General features: G+C 36.2%; 1 protein-coding gene across 1 annotated transcript in view; it reads left to right on the top strand.

Moving 5' to 3' along the window:
* Nucleotides 1–21,727, top strand: part of jag2a (jagged canonical Notch ligand 2a) — a 56,333-nt gene that overhangs the window by 12,813 nt on the left and 21,793 nt on the right. Inside the window, exons 4-26 of the mRNA XM_052573147.1 lie at nucleotides 2,405–2,659; nucleotides 3,382–3,442; nucleotides 4,494–4,624; nucleotides 5,539–5,658; nucleotides 5,815–5,928; nucleotides 6,048–6,161; nucleotides 8,053–8,166; nucleotides 8,847–8,893; nucleotides 9,669–9,842; nucleotides 9,935–10,085; nucleotides 11,003–11,167; nucleotides 11,274–11,387; nucleotides 11,978–12,091; nucleotides 12,172–12,285; nucleotides 12,367–12,483; nucleotides 12,679–12,706; nucleotides 12,950–13,035; nucleotides 13,584–13,697; nucleotides 14,229–14,344; nucleotides 14,567–14,821; nucleotides 14,941–15,072; nucleotides 16,699–16,852; nucleotides 17,309–21,690. Coding sequence (XP_052429107.1) covers nucleotides 2,405–2,659; nucleotides 3,382–3,442; nucleotides 4,494–4,624; nucleotides 5,539–5,658; nucleotides 5,815–5,928; nucleotides 6,048–6,161; nucleotides 8,053–8,166; nucleotides 8,847–8,893; nucleotides 9,669–9,842; nucleotides 9,935–10,085; nucleotides 11,003–11,167; nucleotides 11,274–11,387; nucleotides 11,978–12,091; nucleotides 12,172–12,285; nucleotides 12,367–12,483; nucleotides 12,679–12,706; nucleotides 12,950–13,035; nucleotides 13,584–13,697; nucleotides 14,229–14,344; nucleotides 14,567–14,821; nucleotides 14,941–15,072; nucleotides 16,699–16,852; nucleotides 17,309–17,775 — 3,257 coding nt within the window. The 3' untranslated portion in view covers nucleotides 17,776–21,690. The remainder of the gene's footprint in view (nucleotides 1–2,404; nucleotides 2,660–3,381; nucleotides 3,443–4,493; nucleotides 4,625–5,538; nucleotides 5,659–5,814; nucleotides 5,929–6,047; nucleotides 6,162–8,052; nucleotides 8,167–8,846; nucleotides 8,894–9,668; nucleotides 9,843–9,934; nucleotides 10,086–11,002; nucleotides 11,168–11,273; nucleotides 11,388–11,977; nucleotides 12,092–12,171; nucleotides 12,286–12,366; nucleotides 12,484–12,678; nucleotides 12,707–12,949; nucleotides 13,036–13,583; nucleotides 13,698–14,228; nucleotides 14,345–14,566; nucleotides 14,822–14,940; nucleotides 15,073–16,698; nucleotides 16,853–17,308; nucleotides 21,691–21,727) is intronic.

The following is a 21,727-nucleotide window of genomic DNA, read 5'->3' as shown; positions in this document are numbered from 1 at the left end:
TTGTGTTTGTATTTGTGCATTTTTTTGTTGCCTTGACACCACAGACATCCAGTATCCGCTGTCAGCGGAGATGAGTTCATCATCAGGGTGTCATACCTGCCTCACGGTTTCATTTTTTTTACAGGTGTTTTTTCCAAGTCTACTTTCTAGAATTAGCTAACAGATGTTGTTCAGTAGCCTTGAAGAAATAAAAAAGAAATCTGAATTTAGATGCAAGTAGCTGGGCATCAGGTAGCACGGTCTCTTGGAGGAGAGGGTCCCGTGGGGCTGTTTACCTTTGAGGAAGTCCGTCTCTCCAGCTCTACGTTTGGACTCTAAACAACTCTTTCTGGCCAACAGGTCAACTGCATTGTTCACATATCGTCAAGGGGAAGACAGGGGTGTTATTGTGTTTCACTTGTGCTAGCTGCTAGATCGCTAGATGGTAATAAAGTGGATAAGTGGAAAAAATGCAAAAAGGGAAGTCAAGAAAGGTGCGGTACATTAACACGAAGGAAAACGTTAAAAAAATGGGTGAGTGAATTATTTGGCCTTGTCTGACTCTTTGGTCTATTGTTTGTGATCTGTTATCGCAGTGGCGATGGGGGCCGAATCGCACCCATTGTGATGGGGGCAGTGAAACAGAGCAAACTGGAGACAGACTGATGGAGAGATGTGAATGAGACAGAAATAAAATAAGAGGAAAGAAAAGAAACTAAGAAAAGATGTTTTGTTTTTAAGGCTAACCGGTAACCACAGTTATTTTTCTAAAGCTGTTGTTATGAGTTAAAGAGAGCCTCTTAGATCAAGGCTGAAGTTCTAGTGTTCTAGTAATGGCTGATTACTGTACGTTTCCGACTCGGTTAGAGCTATTCATTTGCTTACCTGTTCATAGTTTGTGCTCTTATCCGTGTGTGACTGTGTTCTTTAGCTGGCTTATCATCAGGGTCTCTCTCTCTCTCTCTTCCACACACACACACACACACACACACACACACAAACGCTACTGTGACTCTACCCAGTAACAGTCTCCAAGTGTCTCCTTCGGCTCATAGAGAGGGAGTGATTGGTGTGTATTTTTGTAACTAATTGCTGTAGATGAATTAGGAGATGAGTACTAGATTTTTTATATTTATAAGTGGGGGGAGAGTGAGGGGGGAAGAGAGGACAGTGAAAAGGGGGGAGGGCACATTTGATATGAAAGAGCGTGTCGAATTCCTTTTTTTAGTCGGAAAGTAGGAAAGTATGTCAAAGCTTTTGTTCCACTTCTGGAATCGTGTGTCCATTTAAGGAAGAGAGCAAGTGGACTGAGATGGGGTGAGCGGGGTGATTTCGGCTGGGGGAAGGATTTGTGAGAGATGCACAAGGGCGATTTATGGAGCACCTTGGCTAGCGGTCAAACATAACAACCTGTCAGAAATACCACTGCCATATCTTTAAAACATCCTCAAATTGGCTATCTGACCTTTTTTTTTAATTATAGTTTTTTAATATATTTTCTGCATTCAAATGGAAGTTTATGGGAGTTTATGTTTATGTTTATGTATGTATGTATTGCTTAATTAAATGTGATAATTTAATATAACTAATATAATGACTATTTTTATTTTAATGTATTACTGCTTAAAACTTTTATCAATTTTTGCAGCAATATAAAAAGTAGTCACTAAATATTTGGATCACTACAAACAGTGATAGAACAGTGATATATATATATATATATATATATATATATATATATATATATACACACACACACACACACACACACACACACACACACACACACACACACACACTGTACTGTATGTATGTGTGTGTGTGTGTGTGTGTGTCCATATTTATGTATCCATTCACATAATTTATTGAACAGTTAAAATGTACAGTTTAATGCCTAAATTAACTTTAGCATTTAAGTGATTTATTTTTATTGTTGTAGACAAATGAGTGTAAATGATACTGCTCATTTTGGTTAATATGCAAATGGCCTCAGTGATTGGGCCTCAGATGATCATGTCACCCCCTCATTCAGCCATATCCCTATCATATCCCTAGAGGATGATTTTGCTAATTTAAAAAGGTGTGAATTTCTTTTTGGGAATGGAAAGTGCTGCAATGTGAGAATCTCAAGCCAACACCCACCTTCATGAACGGCACAGATTAGATATGAATCATTGTTGATGTTGTGTTCTCTCGCACTTGGGGGTGGGGGGGGGGTTGTTCTTCCTGGTCTGTTCCTGATTGTATTATTTCCTCACTGGCTCCCAAGTAGTCTGAGACAAGTGTGTGTTCCACTGAAGCAGGAAGACATGCCAAGCTTCATAACACACACACACACACACACACACACACACACACACACACACACACACAAACTATATATATATATATATATATGAATGAATGTTTTTTGTCTCTCTCATAGGTGATGATCTGTTGATTGAGAGGAGTGTTAATCGTGGAGAAATGAACCCCGGAGAGGAGCGACAGCTCATTCAGCAGAAGGGCCGAACAGCCAGCATCCAGTACAGTGTGCGTGTGCGCTGTGACCGCCATTACTACGGCAACAAGTGCAACAAACAGTGTCGCCCCCGAGATGATTACTTTGGCCATTACACATGCGACCAGTTCGGCAATCAGCAGTGCATGGAGGGCTGGACTGGGCAAGACTGCAAAAAAGGTATGCAAGTTTGCTAACCCTCACATGAGATTGCAGCAATAAGCAAATTACAATGATCCAACGATCCAATCAAGTCCCACCCTACATTTTTTTCTAGGTTAAAAACCCATTTTACTTGGCTATACAGGGAAGAAAAGATAATCACAAAGGGAAGAAAAGATAATGACATCTTCCGTTTCATGCGAGTTATAAGTTATAAGTTGTTTTATGTTATGCTTTACATAAACTTTTGTCTGCAAAAACTACAGATTCTTTATCTGTTAAAATGACATCTAATGGTGTGGGCAATACATTTAATTCTTGATTAATGCTGTTACAATAAAGTTGTAGTGAAATATTGCAATTATTGATCTATATTTGATTAATTATTGATGACTGCAGCAAAAAACTAATACTAGCCTAATAATATAAGTACAAATTTCCGAAGCAACATAATCTTTTTATGTATGTTTAAACACAGTATCCATGACACAAACATTTATAGCAAAATCTCTATCTGTGGGGAGGAAATCGATTCACATATGAATCGTGATTCAGTCTTCTAGCGATTTGTATCGATTCACAAATTTCAAAAATCTATTTCTAGTTAATGTAATAATAATAACATGTTGTCGCAACAGAGCAGCAACAGAAATTTAGGAGGAAAATATAATGTACATGTTTAAATCAAAGGACAGCAAAGGAATATAATAAAGCTCATTCATAATTTCTTTGTCTTTCAGCTATCTGTAAGCAAGGCTGCAGTGAGCTTCACGGAAGCTGTGACACTCCAGGAGAATGTGTGTAAGTGTTAGTTGATATCTCTCTCTCCCTCTATTCTCAGGTCATACATCCCAATGAGATGAATGAGTCTGTTCGTTAGAGTAAAATTGTTTCGCACACACATTTTCTGGCATGCACAGCAGCTTTAAATAGTCTTGAATGAGCTGAGCAGACAACTGACGGATTATTTGATAACATTAGCTCCGCCTCCCTCATGAATGTCTATTTTCAGAATGGAATACTTGTTTATTACTGAATACTCTGCAGTATATATATACTGGATATTCTTTTTAAATATAGAAAAATGAAAGCATTAAACATTTCACAAGTCTATGATACTGTTTCTAATTAAAGACATATGACCTCACATGATATCTTCACATTTGCTTGTTTAATTTGGCCAGTTATCAACTTCAAATCAAAATTTAAAAAAAATTTATTAGACACATTTTTAAATGATCACTTGGGTGTTTAATCAGTAAAGAAATAGATGTTTGAAATGGTAAAAGTAAAAGTGTACTTTTTGATATAGTTAACATTGTAAAGTGGCCATCTGGGTAATACGGTACATGGATACTGAAAGTTTGCATTGTCACTTCCTGTTTTGTGTGCCTGAGTCATGTTTCTTTTCCTCTGTGCTAATTCAACCATCTTTTAAAGTATGTGAGGTGGAAGTGACCTTTGACCACCAGTCTGTCTGGAATTCATCGCTGTCTAGGATTAGAAAAGAGACAGGGGTCATGACCCGTGTCTGCTACTGAAAAGAAGTTTACACTCCTGTCTCTGTGATACTCAGACTTCCCTCTCTTATTCTTAAAGTTACTGGTGTAATGTACATGTGCAATGTGTGACACTATCAGAATTGCTAATACGTCTGTGTGAATGGAAAACTTTTCAAATGTGTAAATAAAAGGAAAATAGAAAAACATGCTAAGCTGACATGATGTAATAGGTGTAACTGCTGTTTGATAAATGTGTTCAGTGGTATAGATTCAGCTCAGGGAGGCTTGTGCAGAACACACACACACACACACACACACACTCCAGCTCATGCTCTGTTTGGGTTTTGTAGGTGTAAGTACGGCTGGCAGGGCCTCCTCTGCGATGAGTGTTTGCCATACCCGGGCTGTGTGCATGGCACCTGCATGAAACCCTGGACCTGCACCTGTGAGAAGAACTGGGGAGGACTTCTGTGTGACAAAGGTTGGTTGAATTGCCTTCTTTTAAATAATAACATTTTCATTAACATTGTTTTTTTTGTTTTTTTGCTTTTTTTGCATTTAGTTAGGTTACTGATGTGTATGCCAGCTCAAAAATGGTGAAAAGAAACACGCAGTTAGTTTGTTATAGGATGTTTCTACATAGATAGCAATTTAAATAAGACCATCTCCAAGCCATATACAGTATGGGGACATATATGGGATCCAACGTGTTTTAAACAACCACTGAGGAATTGTTACTAAAATGTGTTTTAGACATTTCATGAATGCACTAAAAATTGTAGAAACTTGTGGAAAATGGGCATCCAATGTTCACAATAACAACAAGTATAGATGCATTTTACGTAGAATATTGTGTAATTAAATTTATAAAAAATGTAAGAGTTATAAGAACATAAAAAAGATAATCTGTAGTAATGCACATATGCTGTTCACAATGTAGTAAAAAAATATAATCTATAAAAATAGCTTTACCGTGACAGGAATAAAATACATTTGAAATGTATTAAAATTAAAATAAATTATTTTCGATTGTAATGATATTTCACAATATTCTGTTTTTTACTTTATATTTGATCAAATAAAGGCAACATTGATTTGCATAAATCTTACTCAACCCAAATTTTGAACAGCAGTTTATCCAAACAAAAAAGGACCCTTTTGTAGGAGATTCCTTGTGTTATGAACTGAAAAGTTTTACTTAGCTCAAAAATGTTTTGTTAAGATAGTAAATGAATTCAGTTCTGTCTTGCAGGTCTGTTCCCTCTCACTTTAAGCATTCATTGACATCCACACACATTTTTCTGCTCTTAGTGGAGTGTTGCTGCTTTTTCTGCAGTATTCTTTCATGCTGGAAAAGATTGATTGTGTATTGTTTATGTATGTGTTTCTTTACAGATTTAAATTACTGCGGCACACACAAGCCCTGTGTAAATGGAGGCACGTGTCTGAATACAGAGCCAGATGAATATTTCTGCTCCTGCCCTGAGGGTTACTCCGGCAAAAACTGTCATATCGGTAAGAAAGCTTAATAAAACTTTGAGAAAGTGGCATATAATTCTCAAAACGAATAGTTTTAATATACAAGTGTAGGAATGGCAAAAATAATATATAGGTAAGAAATGAGTTTAACAAGGTATACCAAATGTGTGTGTGTGTGTTTGTACCTTACAGCCGAGCATGCATGCATGTCAAACCCATGTGCAAATGGTGGGACATGTCATGAGCTGGCTTCAGGGTTTGAGTGCCAATGTCCCCCAGGGTGGGACGGCCCAACTTGTGCTAAAGGTCAGAAGTCATTCACTTTTTATTGACTCTAGATGACACAAACCACACTAGAAATTGACATATTAGGCATACTTATTTGAATTTTCTTTATGTTTTTCATTTGTGTGTGCACATTTCAGACAAAGATGAGTGCTCGTCAAACCCGTGCGCTCATGATGGGACCTGCATCGATCAGGAGAACGGCTTCGAATGTTTATGCCTCCCACAGTGGACCGGCAACACCTGTCAGATAGGTGAGATCTAGTGTGTGCATGAATTGATATGATTGATTTAATGCTCAAATCTATTGGGGGCCACAAAGCAATACCACACACATAACTGGATCGTAAATGGGGGGTCAGATGGCACCTCTTAAATATCAGCAGTTCTCTAAGTGTGCAATGCACCGTGCTTGTTTAATGTAATGAATTGTGTAACTGAATGTACTGAATCCACCACAAATTACTCTCAGTTGATTGTGTTACAGTGCAAGTGTGCATTTTGACTGTTTTTTGCAAGTGCATGAATATGCGATATGCCTGCAACTATGTATATATTTTGGCATTGCGTGCTTGTATGTTTATTTAACCTGAGTTTGTGGGTATGTACTGTATGTGTGTGATATGGAATTTCGTCCAAGGCTGTGTGGTCATGGCAGATAGCTGAATATTATCTGTAACCGGACCTAGGTGATTTAAGAAAAGCTATATATATCATCAGGCCTGGCAACTGCCAAGACGCGGGCTAAATTTATCTTTTTGCACGACTATATTAGAGTGAACATGGGGTGGAGAAAGAACTCAAAAGAGGTGTGGTGTAAGTATTTTACTCCACTGCTGCGAGTGCGACAGGAAATGCTTTATAACCTGTAAACAAGCACAGTGTGGAATTGTAGCCGTGGTGTCTGGTTATGGGGGCGGGTTGGGTTTCCCAGGTTGCACTCTGTTCTCAGGTGTGGAGCGGACAGGGTTACCTATGCAGGATTAAGAAGAGAGTTCGATTTCATCCGTGGTACAACATCAGTTCCAAATAGCTACAAAGCCACACACAACTTTTATTCACTTTTTATAGTCATCTATACACATTAAATATGTTATTATACATTAAACATACTGGCTGGGTTTACCAAATGGAGGTTTGCAAGGGACCTGCACATGGTTCATGAGTTGTTGAAAAAGCTAATCATTAATAATATTGAATGTAAAATATAAATACTGTTAATAAATGGGGTATAGATGTTCTGCATATTTCAGAGTTATAATGCAAACTTCAATTTTCAGCAGTAATATACTGCTGTCTTTATTTCTATGATTAAGTTAAAACATACTAAACTACTAGTAATATCCATTGATATTATATTATAAAATATATATTGTCATATGAATCTATACAATTATTATTATTATTAAACCCCCCCCCCCCCCCCCCGTAAAGATGAACGATTTGTATATATTTTAAAAAATAATATTTTATATATTTTACTCACAATATCTACTCAGTAAAGTATATAAGAGCTTGGCATAAATACGAAAATATACATTTATTATTAAGATAGACATAAAATATGTAATACATGTTTTTATAACGTTATGACTAATATACATTTATTATAAAAATAGACATAAAATATTTAAAAAAAAAAAATCTAACTTTATGACTTTTCCATCTAAAATACCACTTTTAAAATAAGGCTTCTTCATAAATCAACTTTTTCCAAGAACCCTGGTTTGTAAATAAAAAATGAAATAAATAAATAAATAAAAATAAGACAACTAAATATTTATGCTTATTATGCCTTATATGAAATCATTATAAATCATTTTGAGGCTCCTTTGGAAGTCTCCCTTGTTGCTTCCTACTGCGTTATGGTGTCTCAGTGCTTTTAGAGAACATGAATATTTTAGTAGAGTTTTACCTCCTTTTTATGAGCATCTGGAGGTGTGATATCACTGATACTGTATAGAAACAACACATACAGGGGAAAATGTAAAGCTGTTTACAGAGGATGTGAATATGCCACGGTGCATTATGGGAATCTGAGTTTTTTATGTGGTTTGACATATCCGAGATCTTGTGCTTGGTGGTGGGGCTTAAACTTCCATGCTCTCTTTAGCTCCTCTCATCCTCCTCTTCTCTCTCAAACAGATGTGAATGAGTGTACGAGGAGACCTTGTCTAAATGCTTATGCTTGTAAAAATCTAATTGGTGGATATCATTGCAACTGCTACCCGGGCTGGGCGGGACCGAACTGTAATATCAGTCAGTATACAAACTCTATAAAGTCAACAAAAATCTTTATCTTATACTTTTTCACTCTTTTTCAGCAAAGCAGCAACTTTTGCTCTTCCTTCTCTTCTTTAATGCTGATTAAAGCTGCTTTGTTATTTGTCTCGAAGAAGAAACAGCTTTAAAGCAATAGTGCACCCCAAAATTCCTAATTTTGATCCAAAAGCAGAACATTTTATTTTCCATCAAAGGCTGAAATGTAAGTCATTATTTATTCAAAATAAATCAATTTATTCTTAGAAAATATCTGACTCAAATAAATGATTCGTTCACAAATAAGCATTCTGGTCTGTTACATTTTATCATATGTTATCATATAGTTATCATATAGCTTCAGAAGCCCACTTTTATGATGTATTTATTGTACTTTTTTTTAAATCCTTTTTGAAGCTTACAAGCTTATTTTTAATTACATAAAAAAGAGTGACCACCACAGTCTTTGCAATTAATGTATATAACAGAAATTTGGTCATTTTTGAGAAAGCAGTGTCTTTAATGAATCTGTATTGCTTTGTCTCTTGCAACGAGTTTTCTCCTTATTGTGCATGTGTTCTGTTAATCTGCCTGCTCTAGCATGTCTAAAATCTCGTTTTCAAATTTGACTAATTATGGACCAGAATGATGTGCTGATTGTGCTGATGATTATTTTACAGATGTCAACAGCTGTTACGGTCAGTGTCAGAATGGAGGAACCTGTCAGGTGGGCATATGCCTGTTTTATTTGTCATGTCTGTTTAGACATTCTGGGTTGAATCAGTTGTACTGCATCCACCAACACTCAGAACAGTGCACATTTACTGTTCTGATTTTCATAATACAATTAGGTGAAAAACAGTGCATGCAAATACATAAAGCAATTCAACGTCAGATTCATTACTAAATGTATCGAAGACATTAGTGAATTATTCCCTTTATGGTTTTTCTAACATTTCTTTGATTGTTATTGCCTTTGATGGTGCTACTGTAAGAATTTGTTTTTTCAGAATAGCAGAATTAAGTGAAATAAACCATGAACAGCCTAAACTCAAATCATATATTTTGCAGCTTCTTATGGCAAAATGTGCAAGGAATTAATGATGTTGGCACAGGTGTGAGCATGCAAATGGTAAAGATAAAAATTAACTAAATAGGTGTTGGCTGCTTAGATAATCAATATATTTAGGCAATATTCTTAAAGGGATAGTTACCTGTGTGTGACGTTGAGAAATGTTTCTTTCAAGTGTTTTTTATCCATACAATGGAGGTCAAAATGGTTTGATTATCAGTATCCTTTTTTTTGTATTGCTCAGACAAAAGTAACTAGATTCTTTGTTCAGTTTTGGGTAAACTATCCCTTTAAAAAATATCATGTAATGGAATTTATATTGGCGTAGGTTATCATTTCTTTTTTATTTGCTCCCTAACTTTTACAAGCTTACTTGGGCTTCTGTCCCGCACACCTGCAAAACATCTCCACCTCTGTGTGTTTTTGTTAGGATGATCGTCATGGTTATGTGTGCCAGTGCCAGCCGGGCTTCATGGGAAGGCACTGTGAGGTGCAGCAAAGCAGTTGTGCTAGCTCCCCTTGCCAGAATAGTGGACGCTGCCGCTCGCTAGCCACGGGTTATTTGTGTGAATGTCTGTATGGATACACTGGAACCAATTGTGAGGTGAGGCCAATAACTGCATAAAGTATGCACACAAAGAACTTTTTCTTTCTCAGTCACTCATTTCCTTTCTTGTTCTCTCACTCACTCTGTAGGCGCAGGTGGATCTGTGCAGTCCAAACCCATGTCAGAATAAAGGCCAGTGTCATCCTATACAAGGAGATTTTTACTGTGCCTGCGCAGATGAATATGAAGGGAAAACATGTAGTCAGCTACGAGACCACTGCAAAACCAGCACCTGCCAAGGTAGACAAATGACCTCACTGTAGGCCTCATAAAATTTATGATGTTCCTGTAGCTCAATTAGCAGTGCACAGCGCTATTTAATTCCCAGCGAATGCATTAGATCAAAGTTGCGTATTAATATATATAAGCTAACTACTATTTCTAATTTATTTATTTTTTCCATACATTTATTAAGACAGTGGCTGTTTGCACTAAGTGTAAAAAGCAATAGATTAAGTGAAAATAGCATATTTTCAATAGCGATAGATGCTATTTATAATAAGTGCAAATAGCAATGGATTCTATATACACTAAGTGAAAATAGATGTATTTTCTTAGCAATATGCTATTTACACTTTTATTCTATTTACACTATGTAAATTCTATTAACACTATTTTTCTGTTTACACTATGTAAAAATAGCAGTATTTTCTGCTATTTATACTGCTTATTGCTAATAGTGGTAGTACATTATAAAACAGTATGCAATAATAATTTATTGAGTGTAAATTACCATTTTTATTAGAATTATTAAATAGATGCTGCCATATAGGGACAATAAAGCCCCTTCTACACCAACCCTAACCCTACCCAATACTTTTCATTTTTATTGAAATATATATATTTTTTGATGTGATAAGAACGAGTTCGGCAAAAGGAGGTTTCGAACTCAGGTCACTTGCATCATAAAGACTGCATTAAGTGCTTCATCACCTACACCACTGAAGCCATTAATAGATGGCCATCTTTTGTAATGTTGTCCAGTCCAACCACACGTTGGTGGGTTGAGTTAGTGCAAGTAGCCTCTGCCAACGAGGTGGGCTTTTTTGAACTTGGTGTAAATAGCCAAATTTTTTCCCCTTTTGTATGTCCCCTCCTAACATTAATGCCAATGTTTGGCTAATTTTGTTTTGGATGATGTTCTTTTTCCTCATTAGTGATTGACAGCTGTACTGTTGCCTTGAAAACCAATGGCACAGCAACAGTGGTTCGGCACATCTTATCAAATGTGTGTGGTCCTCACGGGCGCTGCATCAGTCAGTCAGGAGGAAACTTCACTTGTGCATGCCAACCAGGATTCACTGGGACATATTGTCATGAGAGTAAGTATTACACACATCTAAACACACACCCTTATTACAGCTTTATAGCAGTATTTACAGTACACACACCAATTAATGGGGGTAACTTTTCTGCTTTCTCTCTCAGATGTAAATGACTGTGCATCATCTCCTTGTCACAGCGGAGGAACATGCATTGATGACATCGACTCCTTTCGCTGTGTCTGTCCTGATGGCTTTAATGGGCAACTCTGTGAGCTGGGTAAAAATATCAGCTCTACATGCTTAACTTAACTGTTGTCTCTTTTAGTAGTGGAGCTCTAAACACATTTAGTACATAGAGATTTATTTAGACAAATATGTAAGCTGTACAACTATTTTTCTCATTGATAATAATAATATTGTCTCTTTAGCACCAAAACAGCATATTAGAATGATTTTGATGGATCATGTGACACTGAAGACTGAAGTAATGGCTGCTGAATATTTAGCTTTAGCTTTTTTGTTTTATTCCATCACAGGAATAAATTATATTTTATAATATATTAATTTTCTTTTCTTTTTTTTGTATTTTACATTTGAATAATATTTCAAAGTATTACTGTTTTAAACAAAAAAATGCAATCTTGTTAAAAGTAATATTTTTTTACCAACCTTAAGCTTCTTTCCACAAACCAGGTTGCTTGCTGTTCTAGCAAGATCAGACAATGCTAATCTGAGTCTGTTTTAGTACAGGATCTATCATATTTTAGATTAGAATTAGAATAATAGAATTAAAGTAATTTACAGGAGCAAACCGCTGCTGATGATGCATTATGTTTTTTATAATAGTGATTATAATCTTCTCTTTAGAGGTGAATGAGTGTAGCGGCGATCCTTGTCTAAATGGAGGTATGTGCATTGATCTCCTGAATGATTTCTTCTGTCGCTGCACTGAGAACTGGAAAGGAAAGACGTGTAACTCACGTAAGTGAATGTATGTTTTAGTTTCCATTTTAGGCATTTTACTTTATACACTTGTACTTAAAGTAGAGCTAACGTTACAGGAGACAGTCAGTGTGATTCCAGTACATGCGCCAACGGAGGCACATGCTATGATCATGGAGACTCATTCCGATGTGCGTGTCCCTCTGGATGGGGTGGCAGTACCTGTAACACAGGTGAGATAGAAACTAGAGTGCCTCCATGTTGACCTCATTTAATCTATATTTTTCAGACTATCTCTGTCTATCTCTCTATAGCCATGAACAGCTCGTGTGTATCTGGTCCGTGTCTAAATGGCGGGACATGTATTGGAGGGGGCAACTTCTACACCTGTATCTGTAAGGATGGATGGGAGGGGCCTACCTGTGCACAAGGTAAGGCCACGCCCACTTACCAAACTCCCCCAACTCTTTCTCTTTTCCCTAAATATCCACTAACTAAACCTTGAGCATGTGTAAATGTGATTTACTCCCACGTGTGTGGCAGGCTGGGATTTGCCCTGACAGGTCTAGTTCTGATCTATCATCTGGTAGTTCTCCGTTTATGAGATGTTTTCATTCTGTTTTCAGATGTTGATGACTGCAACCCTCATCCATGGTAAGTGATGCAAAAGATAACGTAAGTGAAGAAAAGTACAGAAAAGAGAACAAAACAATCACTCCTGTAAACATGTCACTCACAAAACTTTGTTTGAACTTTTGAATCTGAATATAGAATATAAATGTCTCTAAACCCATACAAAGGAAGGAAGTTACTAGTTAATGCACCTGTAGCATCTTTCTCTTGCTAAGATGGTAAGATATGCTCAGATGCTGTGTCTCTGTCCCTCTCTTTCTGTAGTTATAATGGGGGACAGTGTGTGGATGGGGTCAACTGGTTTCGCTGTGAGTGTGCACATGGGTTTGCAGGACCTGACTGTCGAATCAGTGAGTAAATAAACATACAGATATCTCTAAATAGGACTATGAATATTCATGAGATGACATTTTATTATTAAAATATTTAAGAAATTAAATACTTAACATAATACTATTATTTAAATTAATATAAAATATTCATAGTTAATATTAATTCACAAGTGAAAAGTTTGAAAAACCAGTTTGAACATAGACATTGTTTTTTGCATTTCCATTTAGTGATGCTACTAGTAATGCAAAAATTACTCACTTCATACACTGTGAACAATTTATCTATGTATGTGTTTAATTGAAAAAATGTAACTAATAATTCAATCAAATATTAGTCTTTTTGTGAAATGACTTCTATCTAGTGACATATGTTGCTTTCTTACAATTCACTGCAAGCTTGCATTCATATCCAGTCAAACCCAAATTATTTGAAGTCCAGTTCTTTCTTTCTCGATGAGACTTTTCACTCAGGTTTATGTCAGAATAAGAAGGAAAGATCTAGAAAGATGCTACTTTCGATACATTCAGACTAACACTCTCTACTTCTGTCACTCACTCGATCTCAGACATAGATGAGTGCCAGTCCTCTCCCTGTTCATATGGAGCCACATGTGTGGATGAGATTAATGGATATCGCTGTCTTTGCCCCATGGGACGAGCTGGACCGCGCTGCCAGGAGTGTGAGTTCCCACTGACAGACCACCCTACTTGTTTGCATTATGAGAAATGAAGTGTTGAAAATATTTGCTGTCTACTCATGTCGTATGAGCCCATCTTAACTTCAGCCAAACAAAACTGGACTAGACTAAATTGCCTGTTTCAGCGGCTTTCAACAGGGGTCTGTGGTGGTTCTGCACAGGCTTCTCCAACCTATGTGTGGAAACAAAACATTTTAATACGGTTAAATGCATTTCAGCTAAATGTTTCATTGTCCCTTAAGAATTTAAATGCATTTTTCTTTATTGAAATGATGGGATGGCAAATTTATTATTTGATGCATATTATAATAGGACAGTAAAATTTGTAATAACTTTTTTTCTATTTTAATATATTTTGTCTTTACTGTCACTTTTAATCATGTTAATGTACCCCTGTTGAATAGAAGTACTAATTCAAATAATTTTTCTTACTCCAAACTTAAACTACTATAATGTTTAAGATCTGATCTCTGTTTTTTCTCTGTGTTCCTCACCATCTCTCTTCATCTGTAGTTATTGGTGTAGGAAAGGCATGCGATCGCTCCGGGGTGCAGGCTACTCACGGTGATCGCTGGGAGGATGGGTGCAACAGCTGTCAGTGCATGAACGGAAACATCAGGTGCACTAAAGTGAGTCAAAAAGCTACCTCACACTGTGTTACTGTACCAAACAAATACCAATTGCAGTCGCATTCTGTGTAAAATGTTATCGTCAGGTGGAGTTAAAAAGGTGAAAATGCATTAAGGACATAATTTCATTTTATCATTTATTCTTTTATATTTATTTCTATTTATTTTTATTTTATGTAGATATAGATACTTCATTTAGATTTTTTTTTATTGTGACCACAGGTGCATTGTGGTCATCAGCCCTGCTTGTTGCAGTCAGACTCTGGTGAGTCACGGCGCCCCCTGTGTCCACTAGGACAGGAGTGTGTAGAGCATCATTTCCTGTCTTGCCTTCGTCCACCATGCAGTCATCTGGGTATATGCGCCCCTCGTGAAGGTCTACAGCCCATCGACACTCGGTGCTTACCCAACAACGGCTACCTAGATGATAACTGTGCTCATGTTACACTTGTTTTTGACTCTGACAGCGTCCCGGAGGTAAGAGTTTTTCATTTGGTAAATGCTAAAAGTACTGAAAGTCAGATGAAATATACACAGCTCTTTATCTCAGACACACTTGATTTTTCCATTCAAAATATGTTGGGTTTGTTTAACAGGGCACTACTGCTGAAGGAGTCTGCTCAGAGCTAACTTATCTGCCAATCACACGAACTCTGGCCAAAGACCACACCCTTTCCATTCTTTGCGACCAATCACCTTCCAGCCAAAATGCAGTGAAGGTTGCTATGGTGAGCTCACTCTCTTTAATCATCCGTCGTTAATCCTATAAAATTACCTCATCTGCTGTAAACAGTCCCTGTCTGCTTGGTCTCAGATCTTATGTAAAAACACTTTTAAAAAGACTGAACATAAAAGAAGGTTAATGATGAAGATTTAACTGTTTCTTGTTACTGTACCTCAAGTTGTCAGTTCTTTATTTATTAGAAGCTGTTTTCAAATAACAACAAATACAAACTTTTTACTAAAAAAGTGGGCCTTGAAGAAATTTCCAAGTTTCCTGCTCCTAAACACAACTGTGGCGACATTTATATGTGCTTATCTCGTAAAAGCAATTACTCTAACATAACTTGAAGGCAGCGTAAAACAGTGTGCATCAAAATGCAGATTTTTTTTTCATTCAGTAACACGCTCTTCCTGTTTTATCCTGAAACCATCACATCTGTTTTCCTTCACTTCGAAGTGTTTATTTCCTTCTTTCCATCTCGTCTGTCCTTTAAAACATTTCCCTGTCTTTCTTCCAGTTTGCACTTCTTTAAAAAAAAAGCCCTTTGAATCAGAGTCAAACGGCTTCCAAAGAGAGCTTGTAAAATTTGATTCGTTTTCTGATCTTTTTGTGAGTTCTTTTGTGACTTATTTTCTTTCAGTTCTCTCATCTCAATGTTCTGGACCTCCTCGTCTTTCTTTTTTTTTATCTCCTTCACTCACTCCATTGCTGTAGTAATGCAGACTCTTGGGGAAAGGTCTGGCCCTCTATTTTAAGCCCTTAATAGCCAGAATCTTAGTTCTACTCTTTATGTGATGTTGTAATGCTAAAAAGATTCATGTTGTAACATTGAAAGTTTTCCGGAAAAGGAGTGGTAACCTTTTATGGTGTGAGCCCTCATAAGGCTTTGCTTTGTGCTGATGTTATAAGCTCAGCATTGGGACGTCCCCCACGAACTCCACCATGGTTGTACCCTGACTATTAACACAGACAAATTACATGTGGCTGTCCATGAAATTTAAGGGAAAGGTGAATAACTTGCCCAGTCAGGTCTAACTTCTTTCATTTCTGATCTTGCTATTCTTTTTTTCTTCTTCACTCTAAATTCCTTTCCTTCTATTTTACGCTGTCTTTCTATCTCTGTCATTCCACTATGCCTCTATCATTCCTCCTTCCCTTTTTTCTGACTGTACTTTTTCTTTCTCTTTTTAGTTTCAATTTTAGTATGTGTTCGTATTAAATCAAAGGGGAATAAGAAGAAATATTATTACATCACAATTTTATTTCCAGACTCAAATGAGATTTTCCGTTATTAGTATTAACAGGACAGGGACTTTTCTAATTGCTTGCTACATAATCAGATGTTTTATTTTGTGGTTAAACCTTTTCTGGAAGTAAATTTTTTTTATTGTGTCTGGCGGTTTCATTAGTGAGATTGTGTTTCTCTACTAATTTGGCACTTGAGTAAAAATTTTATTTTACTGTTACAGATATTCTACCATTGTGTACTGTCAAACAGAATTACATTGACTCTGTTGTTGTTGTTTTGGAGTTTCCCAACAAGTGGTGTAATTATGTGAATGCAAGTAAACATCAGGACGATGGCTTGGGACTTGAGTCTTTTTCATTCTCTCTGTTTTGATCTCCACAGTCATATGAGCAAAACACGTTTGTTGATGGACGAGCTCAGATACAGGATGTTGTCCGCTCCATCATTGATGTTCTGTCCAAACCTCACAACAGCACGTTGCTGTTGGCTTTGAAAGAGGTCAGAGTTGACACTCAGGATCCAGGTCCCCAAGTCGGTGAGTCAGATGCATCTCTTTTAGACATCATTACATAAATCTATTATTTTAATATATATTTTTAAATAATTATGATTTAATTTATAATTTAATTAGAGTTTATAAAAAAAATTTTAATGCATATATTATAATAACAGTAATAATAATTCCAAGTTTTGTGTGGTTAAGATGTTTTCTGATTCAGTATATATTAAAATGTAATTTATTCCCATGAAAGCTTTTAAATTTTTAAACATACTCCATGCATCAGTGTCACATGATCCTTCATAAATCATTGTAATATGATGATTTGATGCTCAAGAAACATGTTTAATCATATTGAAAACAGTTTATAACATTATGTATGTCTTTGCTGTCACTTTTGATCCATTTATTTTGATAAAGTACTAATTTCTTTAAAAAAAAACCTGAATGGTAGTAAATATGTTTAATGTCATTTTTTGTCTCTTTCTTCAGGTTACCTCATTCCGTTGCTGTGTGTGCTGTTTGTGGTATTATGGATCTCATGTTTCATCGTCTGCGTGTGGTGGTTCAGGAGACGCAGGAAAGCGAGACAAAGAGAGGACACGCAGATGGAGGAGAGCATCAACAACCAGCGCGGGACACTGTTGAGTACTCGCACACCTCGCAAAGATAACACAGACCCGCTGCAGGAGAACAAGAACCTGCTCTACCCTCTGGATCGGGTTGGAGACGGAGCCGAGCGAGAGGAAGAGGAGGAAGAAGGAGACGAAGAGAGAGACAGAGGGCTTGTTCTGCATAAGTGCTCATCTCTTGCGTTCACTAAAGGGGATGCAGTGTACACTATTCCCACTACAGCCCAAAGTCAGCCAAACAGGACACACTACAGCAGCAAAGACAACCGCTGCAAGAACAATGTGAACGAGAGATTAGGCGAGCACATGAAAGATCATTACGTATGAAAGAACCAGACAAACTGGACAAAAATATAAGTGTTTTTTGCTGATCTGAAAACTTTTGGTCTTGTGTGATTGGTGTTTTGGTGTCATCCTTTTTTTCATCATTGGATAGTCAAATGAAACAGGGATCTGACATTCACAGAATGGTTCCCAAAATCCTTTTGTTTTGTTTACACTTCACTCTTTTTCATTAAAAAGAAGGACATTTTACACAAAGCTTAACTTTGAGAATATGTCTGTGAACTGTACCGCGACCTTTGACCCCAAGGAGGAATCAGCGATAGGCAGCTTTAAAGTGTTTTTGATTATGTCCAGACCTGCCCAAAGTCAAGTGTTAGAAGCCGTTAAATCTTCCAGTGATATATATGCACAACTGTCTCATTGAACCTTCACGATAGCGCTTACCTTTTATATACATTTTGCCTAATAATACACATATGTTGGTTCTTGTATTGACACACTTAAATGAGTAGTTCGCCCAAAGGAAGATTCAGTCATCATTTACTCACCCTCATGTCATTCCAAACCTATATGACTTTTTTCTTCTGTATAACAAAAGTTAAATAAGAGCGTTGGAAGAACTGGAGCTGGAAAGTGATGCAAAAGCACCATAAAATAAAATATAAATGGATATGTTATATTCCAAGTCATCTGGAGCCATGTGATAGCTTTGTGGGATGAACAAACCAAAATATACATCATTATACACTAATAGCTCTCCTCTTGTTGGGCTGTTTACCTGTTTTTCAGTGAAACCCAGATCATTCAGAGTTGAACTGGATCAAATGATTCATTGAAAAGCTCCAACTCAAAAGAATCATTTGTTCAATCTCTAACACTCTCAACAAGGAGAGTAAGGGTGTATAACAAGACATTAAGTCAATAATGTCTGAAGTTTGTCCTTCACACAAATCTGTTTTATGACATCAGAAGACTTTTTAAAGAGCTTGACCGCCTCCGTCCTCATTCATTTTTGTTACACAGAAAAGAGAACAAAACAACATTTGGAATGACGTGACGAGTAAAACAGTTTCATTTTTCGGTGAACTAACATAACTGTTAAGTATACAATGTTTACTTTTATGTTTTATATTGTTTGGGTATTGGTACACATAGTTCAGACAGTAAGAGTATTTAGACTGATAAACTCTCACTCAGCTCTTGATGGTTAGAAATTATTGGTCAGTTTTTTTTTTTTTTTTTTTAAGTGACAGCCATATAAACAGAACAGTCTTGATGGAAAGAATCAAGGGCCACTTCAGTCAGTGCACTATTGTGTTGTCGCAAAACACTTGGTTTTTGGTCACACAGTAGGTGACAATGATTTTAATTGTTTAATCACTGAGAGATAGTTCATTATATTGAAAAATATTCATATGTACATATGTAAATAGTGGAAAAAAGACAGCTGTGTATATTCGAGTTTAGTAAGTTATGTGACACCTTTTTATCATTGTCATTCTTAGAATTATTACTTTTTCTAATTCTCTCCTTTAGTCGCTCTCCTTTTCAACAGTGTCATTCCTTTTATTTATGTTGGTAAGAAAATGTTTTATATATAAATATGTAAAATGTCCACAGGTTGGTAGTCTATCTGTGGAGACTATAAAAATTACTTTAAACAATAGATGATCTATCTTCATGTAGATTATCTGTCTTTTAATGACTTTCCTAGTCAATGTCAATTAACGATTGGATACATTGACCATGCTGAAAGAATGTTTTGCCATTGATCAAAACGCTGACTTCTTCTGAAGACCTACAGTACTTCATTGGAGAAAGACTCAAAGACTTCAAAGAAATATGCTGCATGTTTGAGTGGCACTTTGTTTCCTTGGAAAAATCCAACACCTGCATTTTCATGCCACTGTCAGCCATGATATAATTATGTGTTTATATTAGTCTCCCAGACTGTCTGCATTTTAAGTTTGATGTTGGAAGGCTTTGGAAGATGTTTTTTTTTTATATTATTATTCTTAATGTTTTCAGAACATCATTGCTTTGTATTATTATGCTACAATTCAAAATGAACCATAAATGGACCAGTGTATTGACCCATGTCAAAGACAGGAAACACTTGCATTCAAAGTGTATCTTCAGTCTGAGTATTGTGTTGAATATATTTATAAAATGGTACTATATTACTATAATACCATTTTTCAAAAGAACACTATGAGTAAAGATTTATGTTATCAGAAATCCTCCTTTGTCTGGGGTGGCTGGGGTATTTCCCCCTCCTTTATTCATGAGCTGTTCTGCCATATTTGATTGGGGTCAAATCAAATGCAATTAAGATTTTTGGAAAGTCAGAAAAATTAAATCCGTGCATGTTGCTGTGGCTGAATGAAGGGAATTTGGGATGTTTTTCATTGTTGTGTTTCATTTGGTGTCTTTAGTGCACAGAAAAAACATAATGCAGTTGAATATATAAATGACTGGATTATGCAAAATGTGACAGTAATTCAGATGAGTTTACATTCTGAATCATGTCACTCCTCAATGAAAGTTTCTTTATTGTTATATTAAGGAATTGAAACACACTTCCCTAACATGAAAAAACAAGTCCATCACATTTCTGGCTGTTATTAGTTCTACATGCACTGATGCTCATACTGAATCTGGCATTTCATTTGTTAAATCTGTTGGATTTTCCCAAGTATTTATTAAAGACTTTTGTACCTGTGAGGTTTACACTTTTATTTCATATGTAGCAGATGTGATGTCTTCATTTAGCTTTTCCATTCCAAAACACAAGCTCATGCCTCATTGGTCAGCTGCTGATGTCATGCATGACAGTGAAATCCACAGAGCTGGAGAAGAATCCTCTAATAGAGTTGTAGAGGCTGATAACAGGGGTTTTGTTTTTACTCAGTCAGAGTAACAATGTGTATCATCTCTCTTAAAGATTAACCTGCTCTAACTCATCCTGGGTCTCTCAGAGCTTTAATTTCACAAGGGAAAAAAAAGACACACCCACATAAAAAAAATATTTTCAGAACTATTCACCTTGGATTACCGGATATTTCTGGAGGATGAGGGTGTAAAGCATTGGCAAGCAACCAGTAAAGTTTTTTTTTTTTTTTTTAACACTGATCATAATTCTTGAAAAGTTTCTTGAGGACCAAATCAGCTTATTAGAATGATTTCTGAAAAATAATGTGACTGAAGACTGGAGTAATGATGCTGAAAATACAGCTTTGCCATCACAGGAATAAATGACCTTTTACAATATATTAAGACCACAGTTAAATTGCAATAATATTTCAAAATACTACAGTTTTTAATGTATATTTATTAAATAAACTGGTAGTCCTAAATAAAATAATCACAGCTGTTTTCAACATTGACAATATTTCTTGAAAAGTTTCTTGAAATCCTCACAATAATTTCTGAAGAACCATGTAACACTAAAGACTGCAATGACTGCTGAAAATTCAGCTTTGCCATTTAAAATATAGATAAGTTAAAATTTAAATTTCAATAATATTTCAAAATATTACAGTTTTTAATGTACATTCATTAAGTTAATTGGTAGTCCTGGTGAGCACAAGATGCTTTCTTTCAAAAACATAAAAATAAATAAATAAATAAAAAACATTTGAATTATGTAGTTTACCCAAAAATGATTTTGTCATGGAAATAAGATGCTAGTTCTGTATAGGGGGAAAATGGATTGTGTTTCATGTCTTTTATTTTGGAGTTTAGTCATGGTCCCTGTCTAATCATGTGATTCCCTTGCCCTCATGTTATCCTGCTATTGGTTCTTTCGTTCATGTGTCATGTTCTCATTGGTTGTCTCAGTCATGTGTCTTGTCTCTCATTGGTTGGTTCTTCTCACGTGACCTGTATTGTTTTATATAAATAGCCCTCATGTTGCCTTTGTTCTTGGTCAAGTATTGATGTTGTAACCTGCTGTTGGTGAGTCAAATCTTTTCAACTCTGTTCATGCCATGCA

Source organism: Carassius gibelio, chromosome B13 (assembly GCF_023724105.1).
Source record: "Carassius gibelio isolate Cgi1373 ecotype wild population from Czech Republic chromosome B13, carGib1.2-hapl.c, whole genome shotgun sequence".
NCBI classification, from domain to species: domain Eukaryota; kingdom Metazoa; phylum Chordata; class Actinopteri; order Cypriniformes; family Cyprinidae; genus Carassius; species Carassius gibelio.
Note: the sequence above shows the minus strand (reverse complement) of the source record. Positions and strands in the feature narration are given on the sequence as shown.